Source organism: Dermacentor variabilis, unplaced genomic scaffold (assembly GCF_050947875.1).
Source record: "Dermacentor variabilis isolate Ectoservices unplaced genomic scaffold, ASM5094787v1 scaffold_18, whole genome shotgun sequence".
Lineage (NCBI taxonomy): Eukaryota > Metazoa > Arthropoda > Arachnida > Ixodida > Ixodidae > Dermacentor > Dermacentor variabilis.
In genome coordinates this window covers 3,568,665-3,585,065 of record NW_027460346.1, presented here as the reverse complement: position 1 = coordinate 3,585,065, position 16,401 = coordinate 3,568,665, and the positions used below count along the sequence as shown (strand labels likewise).

The following is a 16,401-nucleotide window of genomic DNA, read 5'->3' as shown; positions in this document are numbered from 1 at the left end:
CACTCAGGCTATTGGAGAAGCACATATTGTCGACGTTCGCAGAGCCACCGCACCGCATTACCTCCGACGGTGAGTAAGCTCACTGCCCCCTTCTAGTACACTGTAGTGCAGCATGCTGCCGCTTCAAATGGGTGATCAACAAACAAGATGGCGGCCATTATGTGTTTCCGGTGCGACCGCTTCCGGCGCTTGGTTGTTTTGTAAATAAAAATGGCGGTGCCCACGCAAGAGTAATGTGGTGGTACTTTATTAAATTTTAGTGCAAAGCAATTGCATTTGAACGCATTTTGCAGCCTGCTAGCCTAGGTAATATGCTAAGTAATATGCAGGAATACGTTCCGGCAAGTTTTGTTGATGTGGAATTGTAGTACAGTGACATTTCGTTGTCAAGAAGTATGAAATGCATTGAATCCTACGGGCGTTCTCCAGGGATAGGAAAATATTCAGTGCCATGAGAATTTCGTAGTCACGGGATTTCGTCATCACGGGTTTCGACTGTATATCTATCTATACCTAGAAAACCACACTTCATATACAGATGCACACATGGTTCACGAGCCAAGCACATAAACAATGCTTCACTTTACGTAAATGTCAACTTGAGTCTAGTCTGCCCAATTTTTTTTAACAGCTTGGCTTATGCTGCCTGGACCATCCACTTATGCTAATGACCTTTTAAAATAGAGACTTTAGGACAAATACGTAACTGCCCAGTAGGAAACAATCATTCTTAAACATTGCTTTATGAGGGCTCCTGAAACTAACCTATGACTGCATGCAGATAGCAGACATATAATTTCTACAGAGGATCATCGGTGCTCAACAATACCCTAAATGCATCCTTACGTCTTTGCGAGTTCCCGCTCTTCTGCTCTCATTCTTCCTGTTGGAAAAGTTATGTAAGAAGTAACAGTATCTGCAGGACTAAATGTGGACGGGTGGAAATTCTAGAAAGAACGATGGAAGACGTTAAACGAACAGTTCAGTATCAACAACAGTGACTAACTGATTTAGAAGACAGGGCACGATGGAGTAATGTTATTGTATTTGGCGTTCTCGAGACTGAAAACGAAATGCATGAAGACATCGAGCAGCAAGTTGTAAAAAATATTTCTTCCAACAAACTTGGTCTCACAATTTCATCGGTTGAAAGAATACATATGCTTGGTCAAAGGAAACCATCACGTAATAGACCTGTTATCCTAAAATTGTACGATTACAATGAAAAAGTGGCAATCTTTAAGAACTGCAAAAAACTCAAAGGAACGAAAATTAGTGTTTCTGATGACTATTTGCCGGAAACAGTCGCAAAAAGAAGACTACTTTGAAAATCGGCTCAGACTGATAAACGCGACGGCGCAAAGGTCAGTCTTGTTCACGATAAGCGTTTCATCAACAGCATTGCTTACACATGGGACTTTGAGCAGAATGTGCGCATGAGACTGCGCAATGAACGGCCACCTGCCACCGAAAAAGTTGACCGACGCGCAAGGCACCCCGAAATAAGGTTACTGAACATTAATGCACGGAGCATAGTGAATAAGGTAGAACAGCTTGAATACTTGTCATTGCTTCACAACACAGAGCTCATAACCATAACAGAAACGTGGTTGCACAGTGACGTGAAGGACGATGAGGTATTTCCAAGCACTTACAATGTAATCCACAATGATAGAGCAACACGAGGCGGTGGCGTGGCTCTTCTAGTGAAGAAACCACTCAGATATGAAACTGTGCCATGCATAAATGGGCATGAAAGTGTGTGGTGCAAACTATTTATTGGCAATACCATTTTGCTAGTTGGCATTATCTATAGAGCCCCCAAAATCCCTGTTGAATCTTTGTATGCGCTTGACCAGCATTTTAATGACATAACGAATGCCAGAAGTAGAATTATTTTAACAGTGGATTTTAATTTACCAGGTGTCGATTGGGATGCGAGAATTACGGGGCCATTGGAAAAGCCTAGCGCTGATATAATGTTCGAGATTATGCTTAAGCATAACTTTATTCAGGTAGTTCATGAGCCGACCAGGACACAGGGGCAAAATCAATCTACGCTGGATTTGTTATTTTTAACTAACGTACCATTTCATCATAGTGTCGACATTGAGGAAGGCATATCAGATCATAAAACAGTAGTAGCAATGTTAAGTATAGGAAACACGCAATTAGAAAAAAACTCCTCTGTATATGTGTATAATTTTAATCGGGCTGACGACACGTCGGTTATCGGCTACTTAGAACGTGCTCTTGATAATATGCCCATTGATAATGACATAAATAGGGTTTGGAGATACTTTGTATCGGTTGTTCGCGCCTGTTTAGAAAAATATGTGCCCAAGAAAATCAAGCGCATAGGAAAACCCAGTCCATGGGTAACTAGAAACATTCATTTGAAGCGGCGACTGAATCGTGCACGTAGAAGGATACCAGGGCGATGTGCAGAAATAGCCAGTCTCAGTACACAAGTTAGAAAAGAATTAAAAGACGCGAAGGCGGCATTTTTTTCAACAACACTGGTGGATTACTTGCAAAACTCGCCTCAGAAATTCTGGAATTACTTATCTGGTTCTACAGTCGACTCCCGATAATTCAAAGCCACTTAATTGGAATTTTCAATTAATTAGAAGTGAAGTGCTGGTTCCGTCAGTTTTGCATGTAATCCTATAGAAGAAATCGCTCGATAATTCGAAGTCCTCATCCTGTAATATTGTTTAATTGGAAGTTAATTTTCAGCCGGGATCCTCGTGGTGACTGTCATTCTTTGGTAGAATGTGCAATTTTTCAAGTGTTGCAACAGTTCCGTGCTCTGCGTTGGTGTCATCGCCACCACAGCCGCCCGCAACGCCATCCTTCTTGGAGCGGCGCGATTATTCATTGCTACGGCTGCCGTGGCCTCCGCGATCAACTCCGGCGGGAGGCGAAGCGCTCCTGCCGGAGGCCACGCGCGGCTGCCGCACGTGGCCGGAGCTGATCGCGGAGGCCACGCGGGTGCCATAGGTGCACGCAGCGCTGCATACTGGCAGTGGCGAGATTGTGCAAGATTAGTCTTGCAGCGTGCGCAGCGTATGTCGAGCGCCTTTGTGCGGGAAGCTCGTAGGCCAGGTTGTTCCACGAGTGATTCAGAATTGACTGTACCTAGTCGTGCAGTTTATAGCCATGGCAAACCGTGGCTCTTATTGCACGCTCGACCTGGCAACGAAAGTCGAGGTTTTGAAGGAAGTTGAGAAGGGAGGTGCCGCCAAACAAGACATAGCGCGGAAGTACGGGATCAAGCCGAACACGCTCTCTAACTACATCAAGAACAAGCACACAATAATGGATGCATTTGAGAACGACAAGTTCAAGACTTCTCGGAAGCGAATGCGCACCGGCGCTTACCCAGAGTTGGAGAAGGCTCTGCTGGTTTGGATTAGGGAGGCCAGGAGCAACAAACTTCCTCTCAGCGGAGACATCGTTGCGATGAAAGCCCGAACGCTTGCAGCAATGTTGGGGATCGATGACTTCGTTTCGTCAGATGGATGGCTGACGCGCTTTAAAGATTGCCATGACCTGGTTTTCAAGAGCGTGTGTGGTGAAAAGGCGTCCGTTAACCAGGAAACATGCGCCACGTGGAAGGACGGAAAGCTGCGTGAATATCTCGCCGAATACAGACCGGAAGACATCTTCAATGCAGATGAGACTGCACTCTTCTATCGGCTTCTACCAGAGAAGACCCTGACATTCAAGGACGACGACTGTGCTGGGGCAAACGCAGCAAGGAGAGAGTGTCGGTGCTGATCGCGGCAAACATGACTGGCACGGAACGATGTCGGTTACTTGTGATCGGGAAAGCCGCGAAGCCGAGATGTTTTAAAGGCGTGAAGACGCTGCCTGTGGACTATGAGGCGAACAAAAAAGCGTGGATGACGGCCGAAATCTTCAAGAGCTGGATAAGCAAATTGGACCGCAAGTTTGCTGCTTCGAACCGCAAGGTGTTGTTCCTTGTCGATCACTGCAGTGCTCACGTGAATGTGCCAGCCTTGAGTGCAATACGCCTCGCATTTTTGCCTGCAAACACAACGGCTGTTTTGCAGCCAATGGACCAAGGCATCACCAAGAATGTTAAAGTCCTGTACAGGCGGCACCTCCTCGAGCGCATGATTTTGTGTATGGATAGCTCCACAAAGTACGAGGTGAGCCTGCTTAGTGCCATCCACATGTCGGCGCGAGCATGGGATCGTGTGAAGCAAGAAACAATCGCAAACTGCTTCAGGGCTTGCGGTTTTGTGGCAGCTTCTTCGGAGGATGCCTCTGAAATTTCAGCGGAGGAAGCGTCAACAAGCGAGCTTGACGGCACTGATTTTGGTGATGCTCTCGGGGACGTCAATTTTGAAGATTACGTCGCCGTAGACAAGGCGGTCGAAACGTGCGGTGCGCTGACGGATAGCGAAATTGTAGAGATTATTCGGCCCCAGGAAGCGACCCAGGAAAGCGACGCTGACGTTGAAGGCGAGCCGCAACCTAAGGCTGCCGATGTGGCTGCGGGCCTTGCTCTCACGGAGCGCTTCTTTGCCGCTGAAGGTAACACGGAAGAAGCGTTCCGCCACATCTACAGCCTGCAGAACTTGCTTTCAGCAGCGCGATTCGGCAAGAAGAAGCAAAGCAAGATGACCGACTATTTTTCTTAGAGAAAATACTCGATTTCGCCACAAATAAAGTGCTGTTTTTTGTGTTTTGTGCTTAATTGGAAGTTCATTTAATTCGAAGTTTTTTGCGGTCCCCGTGAACTTCGTATTAACAAGAGTCGACTGTACGTGCAACATTAATGAAATTAAGGTAGACGGAAATGTCTGCACTAAACCAGCTTTGATCGCACAGGCTTTTAACAGTAAGTTTAACTCTGTATTTACACCTGGCAGTAATAGGCACCCCATAAATGTGAGCGATGGTTTGTTGCTGTGTGAAGACAGAAATGATATTGTACTTTCTCGAGAAGGCATTCTAGCATTGTTGCTAAAACTGGATACCAAAAAATCTTGTGGCCCCGATGAGATACCCAATGAGTTTTTAAGGCTTTACTGTGAATGGATATCACATTGTTTGTCTAGAATTTTTGCAATGTCATTTCGTATCGGAGGTGTGCCAGAAGATTGGCTCCTTGCACGCATCGTACCTATTTTTAAAGCGGGCAATAAGTTATTGGCGGAAAACTATCGGCCAATTTCCATTACATGCTCGGCGTGTAAAATGTCAGAACACATAATATCGAAACATCTGGTTGAATATATAGAAAATAACAACTTATTATACAGTAAGCAACATGGCTTTCGCCAACATCTGTCAACAGTGACGCAGCTTTTTGAGGTGTCTCATGCATTTGGCGTCGCAATTAACAACAACAACAAATTGATGCTATAGCAATTGATTTTTCTAAAGCTTTTGACCGGGTGTGTCACACAAAACTTATTGAGAAATTGTATAAACTTGGTGTTAATACGCAAATTGTGAAATGGATCCATGCGTACCTTACAAATAGAAAGCAATTTGTTCAAATAGCAGGCAAAAGATCATCCTCCTTACCTGTTTTATCTGGTGTGCCACAGGGTTCGGTTTTAGGACCAATCTTGTTTCTGTTATATGTAAATGACATTGCTAATGACTTGCATCCTAACATTGAATTGCGTCTATTTGCAGATGATTGCCTTATTTATTGTCGCATTAAGAATGTCCAGGATCAAGTGTTGTTGAACGAATGCTTGCAAAGAATTTATGACTGGTGTGTTACGTGGGACATGAAAATTAATTTCGATAAATCAGCTTACATGACTGTATCTAACAAGAAAACCCTGTTGCTTTTTTCTTACAGAATAAATAATAGCCCACTTCAACATGTTAGTAAGCTTAAGTATCTTGGCGTCACAATCACGCACAATTTGAATTGGAACGCACACATTGAAAACATTTGTGGTTCTGCTCAACGCAAACTCGGTCTGTTAAGGCGAAAGTTGAAAGATGCTACACCCGAGGTAAAGCTCAAAGCGCACAAAACAGTTGTACGGCCCACACTGGAATACGCATGTATGGTCTGGGATCCGCACCAAGTGGGCTTGACAAGTAAACTGGAACAAATTCAAAGACTAGCCGCACGGTTTATCTTTAATGCTTATCAAAGGACGCAGTCTGTAACTGCGTTATTATCTCATGCCAATTTGCCCGAACTCGCTTTGCAGAAAAATAGCCAGGTTGAAATTCTTGTACCAACTGTATAACAATAAATTCAATTTGGACTCCAGACTATACTTGCGTCCCCCTGGACGAGTGTCCCCACGTACGGGTCACCCTCATGCTGTAATGCCCTATGTGCCGTGCGTTGATGCCTTCAAATTTTCCTTTCCTGTGAAAACTATAGTCGATTGGAACAAACTTGACGCAGATGTATTTATTGAAACGCACACAACTGCATCATTTGAGCGTAAACTGTCATGTGTTTGCTGAATGCATTGTTTGTTTATTGCGGAACTGGTGTTACGTGTTTGTGGAAAATTCTTTTCCCCCACCCCTGTAACAGCCCGCAAAAGCTAACAGTATTGGAAATAAAAAATAAATAAATAAATAAAAAGCGGCATTCACATTTTTCTCAAAGACATCAATGCATTAATTCTTGAGGAAATGCCGCAATCCATCTCCTCCCTAAATGTAAAATTCGATTTCACTTAATTTCTGTTAAGATCAAGCATATTTCACACAATATTTCCTTTAAAATTTAAAAATTTGTTGAAAAATATCGTGTTCAATATCTGCAACTTGCATGTGTCAGTCATAGCCCCTATCGTATAAGAGAGAATACAATGATAAAATACGCACTACCTGCTGCTGTAACTCAGTGGCTACGGCACTGTGCTTCTGATCTTGAAATCGTGGGTTAAATCCCAGCTGTACCAGCTGCATCTTAAAGGAGGCAAAATGTTAAAATGCTTGTGTACTTCTCCCATATTCGTTCCGGTCGTGCTACGAAGTGTATGGAAAACAACTTTCAAGCTATATTAGGAGCATAACCAGGTGTGGAAGTAACGATCTCGCTTGCTTATCATCAGTGAAGCCCGCTTATGCTAACAGTAATGCTTAGTTGCTCTTTTACATGACTGTTGTGGTGGGGCTAGGGCGCAATGAAACGATCGCCCTAATATGACATTAGATTTATGTGCACATTAAGGAACCTCACGCCATCTAAACAAATCAGGAGTCTCCAACTACGGCGTGCCTCATAATCATATCATGGTTTTGGCCCATAAAACCCCAAAATTTCATTAATTTTAATCAAACGTGCACTGCCTTTCTAAAGGAGCACGAGCACCAACCTGTCCGAGAGATGGCCCAGGAGAAGAGCTCCTACCAAGGATCCAGCAAACACAACGCTCTGCATCAAAGATCGTTGCCAGTCGTGGGAGCAAACAAGGTCCCACTGCAAAAGCAAAACAAAAATTCAGTATTTCCTGACATTCGACAAGAGTGAAAACAAAAAGGTGGGATATGTTGACAAGATAACATTAAGCATTAAACGTTGTTGCACAATGTCCATAGCTTTGGATTACAACCATCTATATACAGTGTGATCACTTTTAAGTTCAACACAATTTTTAAAGATCACCTGTTGCAGATCACACACACATATATATATATTTGTTTTCTGTAATATGCTACCGAACCAAACGAGTGTTCGCCAAACTGTTGACTGTGTCATCACAGCATCCGTGCATGCAGTGCTACGTATGTTCTGCATCTGAGCAATGCGGAGGGATAAAGTTTCGATGTGCACAGTCTACTAATATTCCAGGCAATATTAGCTACAAGATTTATTAAAAGCTTCACTAGGTGCCAAAATGCGTCGTCATGACCTGTGGATCATGTCAGTCGCTTTGAAGCCTAAACGAGTTAGTCTCTGTAGCTTTGGTATACGATGAGCATTCCACAAGGTGTCCGCATGCAGCCTGGCAACATGCCCTGTCACGAATGTAGGGTCTTCAAAAGTTGTGATATAAGACTGTATGTGAGTGCAGGGGCCAAGGAAGTTGCACATAAAGGAAGTTTGGTGATAAATGCGCCAAGGAAGTTTGGTGATACAGTAAATGGGCGAAAATCTCTGCTGTTTTTGTACGTGTGCATCCTTTACACATTGGTAGGCTGAAAATACCTGATGCAAAGTGTTTTTAAAGACACACACTTGGAGAGGCATCCCAACCTTTTCTGTATTGCGTATGCCTCGAACCAAAATATTTTCATGGGTTGATCCCATAAATTGTGCAGTGCAAATAATGTGCGCCCATCCCAAAGATACATCTGACATTGGTGCTCCTGGTGGTATCGGTACTGGTGATAACACCGTGCGGTACCGTTTGTGGTGTCAGTGGCACCAGTGGTATCCACACTGGAGGTACCATGGTAAGATGGGTCATTTTCGCATTCTTTCATTGGGATGGCTAGCATTTTGAGGCGCTGTCTTTGAGATGCTGTGCCTCTAGTCGAAGACGCAGATGCTGCAGGCCTCAGAATAAATTATATGGTTAATACTCTATATTCTCACCCCAAAGTTGCCAAGGAAGACATTGTCATTTGACTTCAACTAGAGTTTGAATTGCCTTCCAATTTAACTTTTTTTAAACTTTTCTGGTATGAAATAAGAGTCCAGCTGGCACACCCTTCTGGAAAGCTGCCTCTTCTCTGTACACGTTAATTGACGACACAATCAGCCGCAAAAGGTTATAAAAGGCAAATTCTTAGACGTAACAGACAAAAAAGATTGTGTGCTGTGGCTGAGTTTTCTTTCCCTCCATATATGTTATTTCAAGCTGCCTGTCTAGGACAAAAAGCAACTGCAGAGCCACCATGAAAAGCTAACTTTCTCAAAGCCAAGACATGTATCATGCACGTAACTTTACGTCAACTCTGCATGTGTTGGCAAGGCGGGTGCGGTGCAGCATTCGTTTACATATATCACTTCCATACCCTGACGCAATCGAACTTTTCACATACAGGCAATGCTCTGCAAACTTTGTGCGTATGTGCACGAGTATGTGTGTTCCTTTGAAATTAATAGGAATGATCACTGTGTAACAATGACTCACCTCGGGTACTGCGGACGATCCCGGCACCGTTTCGTTGTAGGTCCATGTGTTGCATATTAGCAGTGTCTCAGGGTCTACAGTGCCATTTTTGAAGACAGCTCGATGACGACAGTGCTCAAACGTTGCCGCTCGTGGAACGCCCTCAGTACTGGTGTTTGCGCCCACTGCCGTACCTTTCGTCTGAGATGAACGAAGAGATCAACAGTAAGATACTGGGTGCATAGCGATGGCCCAATTTTCAATTCAATTTATGAACAAATTATTTACGTTCTATATTCCACTCCCCGCCGATACAAACTAAAAATTGTTGAAATGTCATCAGTCAACATCAACAAATGCTATTGAAAGCACATTGTGGTATTGTTGAACTATCATTGATGTATTTGCTGACAAGTGTTCATAATTGGCCCGCAACATTTTGTCAAAACAACACTGAGGCATTTCAATTTGAAAGATCATTGATGTATTGTTGAAATCATGTGGTATTTCAATAGTGAAAGCATGTTGAAAGATGAGTAAATATTGAAAGCCCATCAAAGGATTGTTGTGTTCTCTCCCTCTGTCCCCGTCTTTTTTGCGGTCAATATGATATGCAGTAAATACCAACTAGGCCAAAGTGAAGTTCTTCTGTTGCAGATGTGTTGAGTTATATTATTGAGCTATGTTGCGTCACATAGCATTATCTTTGATGTCATGTTGATATAGTGCTTGAGGACTGGAGCAAATTTAATACAGGCACTTTTGCATTGCAGGACTGGGTCACCCTCACCTCAAAAGCATGTTCTTAAGATAGTCTGTAATAAACCATATTGTAAAGCTGCTAGCAGAAGCGTTATGCTAGTTTTTCATTTGGCTTAACACAGCAAAGTCTATGGTACTTCACGAAATCAACAGTACAGAACTGATGTAGACAAAAGCCGTTTTCCTAGGTGAAGTGTTTATTTGTAACCAAACATTTGTGTAAATGTACAAAAACTGTACATTTGTGTAAATGTAGAAAATGCAGAAACTTCTCAAAAAGTATTGCAAAGTACAAACTGCCTGCAGCTTAACACCCTAACAAAATTGAACACTGACAGATGTAGTCTGTATGGCCCTCAAGTAAAACATTTCCCAAAAGAAGTATTAAAAATAAATACCTATATAAATAAATGTACAAGCAGACTGACATGACAGTGAACAAGAACACTCAAAAAAGTATTTGCTTTCTTTATTAGGTAGCCAGTATAACCATGGCACGATTTGCATGAGTCCATGGTAGACATATGCAGGGTGGTCATCTTTACGCTTTTACAAAATTTTTAAAGATTGGTTGTTGCAGCTAACATAATCCTTGATCTTGAGCTGGATTATACAGAGCGCCAGACATTTCTTGCATGAGAAATCAAAACACATATTCAGCTAATTACCAAAAATTCGGTTAATTAACTCCCTAATTAATTGCCTTACGGTACCCATCACAATTTACAAATTCTAGCTGGTGAGTTTACAAGGTGTATGCACTTAGAATGAATTTTCAGAATGACACCAGCGATGAGATACACACCATGAAACTGTCCGTAAGAATGTACCGTTGTTCCACTTACTTTTTTAACAAAATGCACTAAAGCACAAAACTAAATTCGAACTCCCATGTATTCTGTCCCATATTTCTGGAAAAATCTTGAAACTGGTGTCATCCTGGAAATTGATTTCAAGTGGATACGTCTTGCAAACTCACGGCTACAATTTGGAAATTCGAATATGTGCCGTAATGTAATTAAGTGAATTTGTAAATTTGTGAGAATCAGTTGAATATGTGTTAGCATTTCTTGCACTAGCCATGTCCACCTCTGAATAATCCAGCTTTAAAATAAGAATTGTGCTATCTGCCACAGGCAATTAAAAAAAATTTTGTATTAACGAAAAACGACCACTCTGTACAATCCTCATTTATTGGTGGAATAGTGCGTGCCAATTTTACTAAACATTACCTACTTTTGAAACAACATGGCCATTACAATAAGTGATGCCATGGGAGCAGTTTAATATGCTGCATTGCTTGTTGCATGATCCAGTTCTGTTTTCTGCCATCATAACTAGGTTCCTGAGCAAATCATTCCATATGTCAAGCGACTTATTCATTTTGACTACTTCAAGTTTTTATATGAAAAACCGTAGCTATTAGTGACCTGCTGGAAGACTAAAAAATTATTCCTGAGGTGAGTTCCATTTCAATTTTGTTCAGTGCCACAACAAAATGAGGAGAAAATTTTTTAAAAATCTGGTCTCATGCATACATGAAAGGCACATCATTGCCATTACTGGAGGACTTTTGTTGCAATTTAAATTTAAGCTAACTTATACCTCTTAATTCTTACTCACATATTTTAGATGTCAAATTAAACCATTTTTACGAACTTATGTAAAATGAAGTTTTTATGGAATGTTTAGAGCCACACTGACAATGGCACAGATGCACTTGCAGGTGGGTCATTCCACGCCGAATCGACCGGCATTTTTTCAACACAACAGACAACAAATGATTGAGGACCTAAACAGAGAGAATATAATAGTGGGGTTGAAGATTAATATGCAGAAGACAAAGATAATGATCAATGGCTAGGTAAGGAAAGAAGAGTTCAGGATTGTGAGTCAGCCTCTAGAGTATGTGAAGGAGTACATTTACCTAGGTCAATTACTCACAGGGGGACCCTGATTGTGAGAAGAAAATGTACAGAAGAATAAAAATTGGTTGGAGCGCATTCAGCAGACATTGTCAGATCACGACTGGAAGCTTACCATTATCATTGAAAAGGAAGGCGTACAATCAATGCATTCTACCGATGCTGACATATGGGGCAGAAACTTGGAGACTGACAAAGCAGCTCGAAAACAAATTAAGGACTGCACAAAGAGTGATCGAACAAAGAATATTAGGCGTAACGTCAAGAGACACGAAAAAAGCAGTGTGGATCAGAGAGCAAACAGGGATAGCCGATGTTCTAATTGACATTAAGAGAAAGAACTGGAGCTGGGCAGGTTATGTAATGCGTAGGTTAGATAACTGGTGGACCATTAAGGTGACAGAATGGGTGCCGAGAGAAAGGAAGTCCAGTCGAGGACAGCAGGGGGGTGATGAAATTAAGAAATTTGCAGTCGCTAGCTGGAATCGGTCGGCGCAGGACAGGGGCAATTGGAGATCGCAGAAAGAGGCCTTCATCTTGCAGTGGACATAAAATAGGCTGCTGCTGACGATGATGAGATATAGCTGAAAAAATTTTCACGTTTACAGGAGTTCGAAACTCTTTCCCCACTTTTATTTATTTTAGCCAAAAGTTTTGTAGCATTTTGGTGACAGTTCATTTTTTTTTCCCAGCTGAGCTAGAAGGCATCAATCAACGTTTTTTTTTCAGAGGCACATTGTATGGATCGAGACCTTCAAATGGTGTGAATGGACAGACGGTGAAGTGATGTCACTGCCAAAATAGCCAATTTTTCAAATATTTGAATACTTCAAGTGCTTTTGGCAACTGCAAAGACAAGTGAAATTGCAATGTATTTTTTTTTCTTAACGCAAAAAATTCAGAAGACTGAAATTAAATATAGTACGGTAGTAAAGTTAACATAGTATAACAGAAAAATATTTGAAGCTTTGAAGGTTCAGCCAATCGCCTGTAAAGAAACTGTAAGGTTCTGATCTTTTGCACGTAGCTTCGTGTTCAAGGTAAAAAAAGCATCTATGGTGGTTGGCCTAAAAGTATGTGCGATAGATCATTAGGTAGCTCTACATTTCTGCTAGGCATGTTTGAAGTTAAAAAAAATAGGTCTAATTTTTAAACACGAAAAATTATTTTTTGAATTTTTGTGTGAGCACCGGCTTTTCTCCAATGTGCGCACAAGATTGCCGGTCGGGAGTGCGGGAGACAAAGCTGGCTTCGTCTGCAACACAAATGATAGAGAAGCAGTGTTGTGGTCTGCATTTTATTGTCAAGAGACGCACACTCTAACACAACACCACTTGTGCTTGTTGCGAGCCAGGTAAACCATACAGCCATTGCACGTAAAACATCAATACATGGTAAATTCGTAAGGGAGTCCTTCCAATGTTAAAAGATGCGTTTCATCCAGTTTCCAAAAAGAAATATTTGCTCCTACGTAGCCTGTAAATCCAGAAAGAGCACTTATATAGTTCACGCAAAGCACTTTAAAAGACAAGTCGCACTCCAACACAAGGTGACATATCAACATGCACTGCAGCATACAGGGAGCATGACACTTTGTGCCCTGCTCCCTGGAACCCAAAGACTGTCATACGACGATGCAAGTAGGAAACACCTTCATGATTACACCTGAAAGCCTACAGTAGTATGAACAAATTCTTGTGGTCTTGCATGTTACCACTGTTTGACAGCCTGAACGTGCTCGGGTATAAAAGTTATATGTGTGTGTTCAATCTGATGTGGTCAGACGTGGTTGGCAACCACTTTTCGCATTCACAAAAAAATGTGACTCGAGACTGCAGCACCTGACGTCACTTGCCTTTGCGTTGATAAAAAAAAAGGCAGTCACAGTTTGATGAGTAGCTTTTGTGGCTAATTTTATTAACAATATCTCCTTGCTAGACGACAAGGCTTCATATATTTATGCTGTATGCGCAATCCACAAATGAACATTTCAAAAAATAATTTTTCGCATATTAAAAATAATACCTTTTTGTAACTTGCCACATGCATAGCAAACACATAGGGCTATGTAATGATGTATCACATATACTTTTATGTCGACCACCAAAGCTACTTTTTTTACCTTGAACAAACATTTTTGAAAAAAACTTGGACATAAGTTTTTTTAGGCAATGGACTGAACCTCCATGGCTTCAAATGTATTTTGGTCATACTATGTCAACCAGGTAGCCATTCTATATTTATTTTGTGCCTTCTGGATTTCCCTGCGTTCTGAGAAAAATATTCTAACTGCAATTTTACTCGCTCCTGTCTGTGCCAAAAGCACTACAAGTGTTGAAATACTTGAAAAATTGGCTATTTTGGCAGGCGTACCACTTAATTGTCTTGACATGAACACCATCTGAACATCTGGATAATACAATTTCTCTTTGAAAAGAAACACTGATCAATGCCTTCTAGCTTAGCTGGGCAAGAACAATTTTTGCCAAATATACTGGAAAATTTTTGCAAAGGAAAATAAACGGGGAGAAAGAGTTTGGAACTTCAACAAACATTTGGAAATATTTTCAACTATACCTATGATGGTCAAAACAAACAATGGTTGATTCGGCATGGAATGACACAGGTGTATGTATCAAACCAAATTTTCGAAAAAATTTCTCGCTGTACCTGTACCTTATCAAGCGAACTTGAAATGCTGTTCCATCATGGAACAGTTTTTGACAAAACTGGGTTGTTTGGCATGAAATGACCGAAGATACTTAAAAAATAATATAGTACAGAAACACTTTCTTTGGTGGAACTACATAAAGAATTAACAGAAAAATGTGAAAAATCACAAAGCACAACACTTGTATGTAGGTTAGAGACATACAATAAGGGCTTTTCAGGAGACCACCCATAATTAACATAAATAAAATTAACATAAAAATGTCAATGCTTACAAAGGCACAACATTTATACGCTCGTTTGAGAAATCCAAATTGGCCTCTTTAGGAGATTGACATAGCAAACATAAATGAACACAAAAATGTTGAGAGATACAAAAGCACAACACTTGTGTTTGGTTTGAGCTGTCCCACTTGGGATCTTCAGAGGCTTTAGGTCCGATGTAAGAAGCGAGGCCAGGGTGCTCGTTACATAGGGCATGTTGGTACCTGGAAATTTGCGACATGTGAAGTCTCTGTACAGACTCTAATGTACAGCTACTTAAGTGACACAGCCTGCTCTACTACACAACTCACGTTCTATGTCTATACTATGCCTGAGGAGGTGAAAATTTACCATACTTTTGCTACAATTTTAAGTTTCATTGGTGTTTTGAAATACCCGAAAAGAATTCGAAAAATATTTGCATTTATGAATAGTGACTATTCGATTCAAAAACCAAATCGAACAGGACACTATTCAATTCGTTATTTCACAGTTTCGAGTATTTGCACACCCGTAAAATATATATAACCCCTAAATTGTGGAGACGTATTTCCCCCAAAAATGTGATCTTCTACAGATTAAACAAGAGCAAGTGGAAAGCCCATTTATCTTTTCGATAAATTTAAACTCATAGGCTACTTAGCACTGGTTTATAATAACCCTGTAAACAGGCATGTGCTCCCACTTGCCTCTCTCTCTCACTTGAAGTAAGGAAGCAGGAGGCACTTCCAACAATTTCAGAATGGGAGTTGTGGACATTTTCCTATGGTCTGTAAGAAGCTTCATGCAGTAGTCGCCAAGGGCCTATTCAGTGATGCTCAATTTATTTAAACATGTGGGGAAAAGCACACAAATGTTTTTTTTTGCCATATCTTAGAATACAAAGTAATAAAGTGCATGTTAATAAATAGGTTAGGTGCTCGGAAAGAATAAGCATTTGCTAAACATAGTATTGTTGACAGTGATGATAGCAGTCCTGTCTCTATTGTTGCTTTGATTGAACCAACCAAACGAAAATGCCACACAACTCAAGTTCCCTCTGCTGAAGGGTGCTCTCTGGCGTCACATGGACCTCCTTCAAGACAGGTTGAACTTTATTTCTATGTGACCGGTTAACATTGGTGAAACCACTTTTTTTTTTCTTGCATTACAGAACCTAGAGGCCCATTTTGATTGCTGAAATTTGGTGGAAGTGCTGTCCCTCGAGTTGAGCAGTAACTGCACTTGAGCATAGCTTCCCCACAATTCCTGCATTATAACAACACTTTCAGGCTACTTAAGCATGTCCTCCATGCCACTGGATTGGTAGGGCACTTCACAGACAACTATTCGTTGCAATGACAGCCAAGTAGCCCTACTAATGTACAAATGCACCTCATGTTGTCTGGCGGAGCCACCAAAAACTTCTGGCAGTTCAGGCAGCTTTTAAAAGTTAGCAGCATTTGAATATGGAGGCGTTAGGCACTTAAGAACATATGAACAGTCATTCCAAATGGTAGGCTTTTGTAGCACGCAGATGCAGACACAGGCTACTTGAAAGTCATTTGTTATGCTAATGGCAAGTTGATAATTTAAGATACGAAATGTGACTGCAAAAATGCAACAGGAAAGGATGTACGTTACTTGCCTATAGAAGCGTTGACCCTGATGGGGTCACGAGCTTCTTTTTGCCCCTTAGTGTCGTTATTTAATGG

General features: G+C 41.4%; 1 protein-coding gene and 1 long non-coding RNA gene across 3 annotated transcripts in view; both read right to left on the bottom strand.

Annotated features, from left to right (window-relative positions):
- Positions 1–16,401, bottom strand: part of LOC142568295 (solute carrier family 22 member 6-A-like) — a 101,912-nt gene that overhangs the window by 43,669 nt on the left and 41,842 nt on the right. For both annotated transcript variants that reach the window (XM_075678285.1, XM_075678284.1), the window contains exons 3-4: positions 9,108–9,287; positions 7,344–7,447 (exon numbers count right to left, since the gene is read on the bottom strand). In XM_075678285.1, the coding sequence (XP_075534400.1) occupies positions 7,344–7,447; positions 9,108–9,287 (284 nt within the window). The remainder of the gene's footprint in view (positions 1–7,343; positions 7,448–9,107; positions 9,288–16,401) is intronic.
- LOC142568296 (uncharacterized) lies at positions 12,861–16,396 on the bottom strand. Its single transcript, XR_012825412.1, has 3 exons — positions 16,335–16,396; positions 14,830–14,931; positions 12,861–13,249 (listed from the first exon to the last, which is right to left on the bottom strand). It is a non-coding gene; the product is annotated as an uncharacterized LOC142568296 (long non-coding RNA).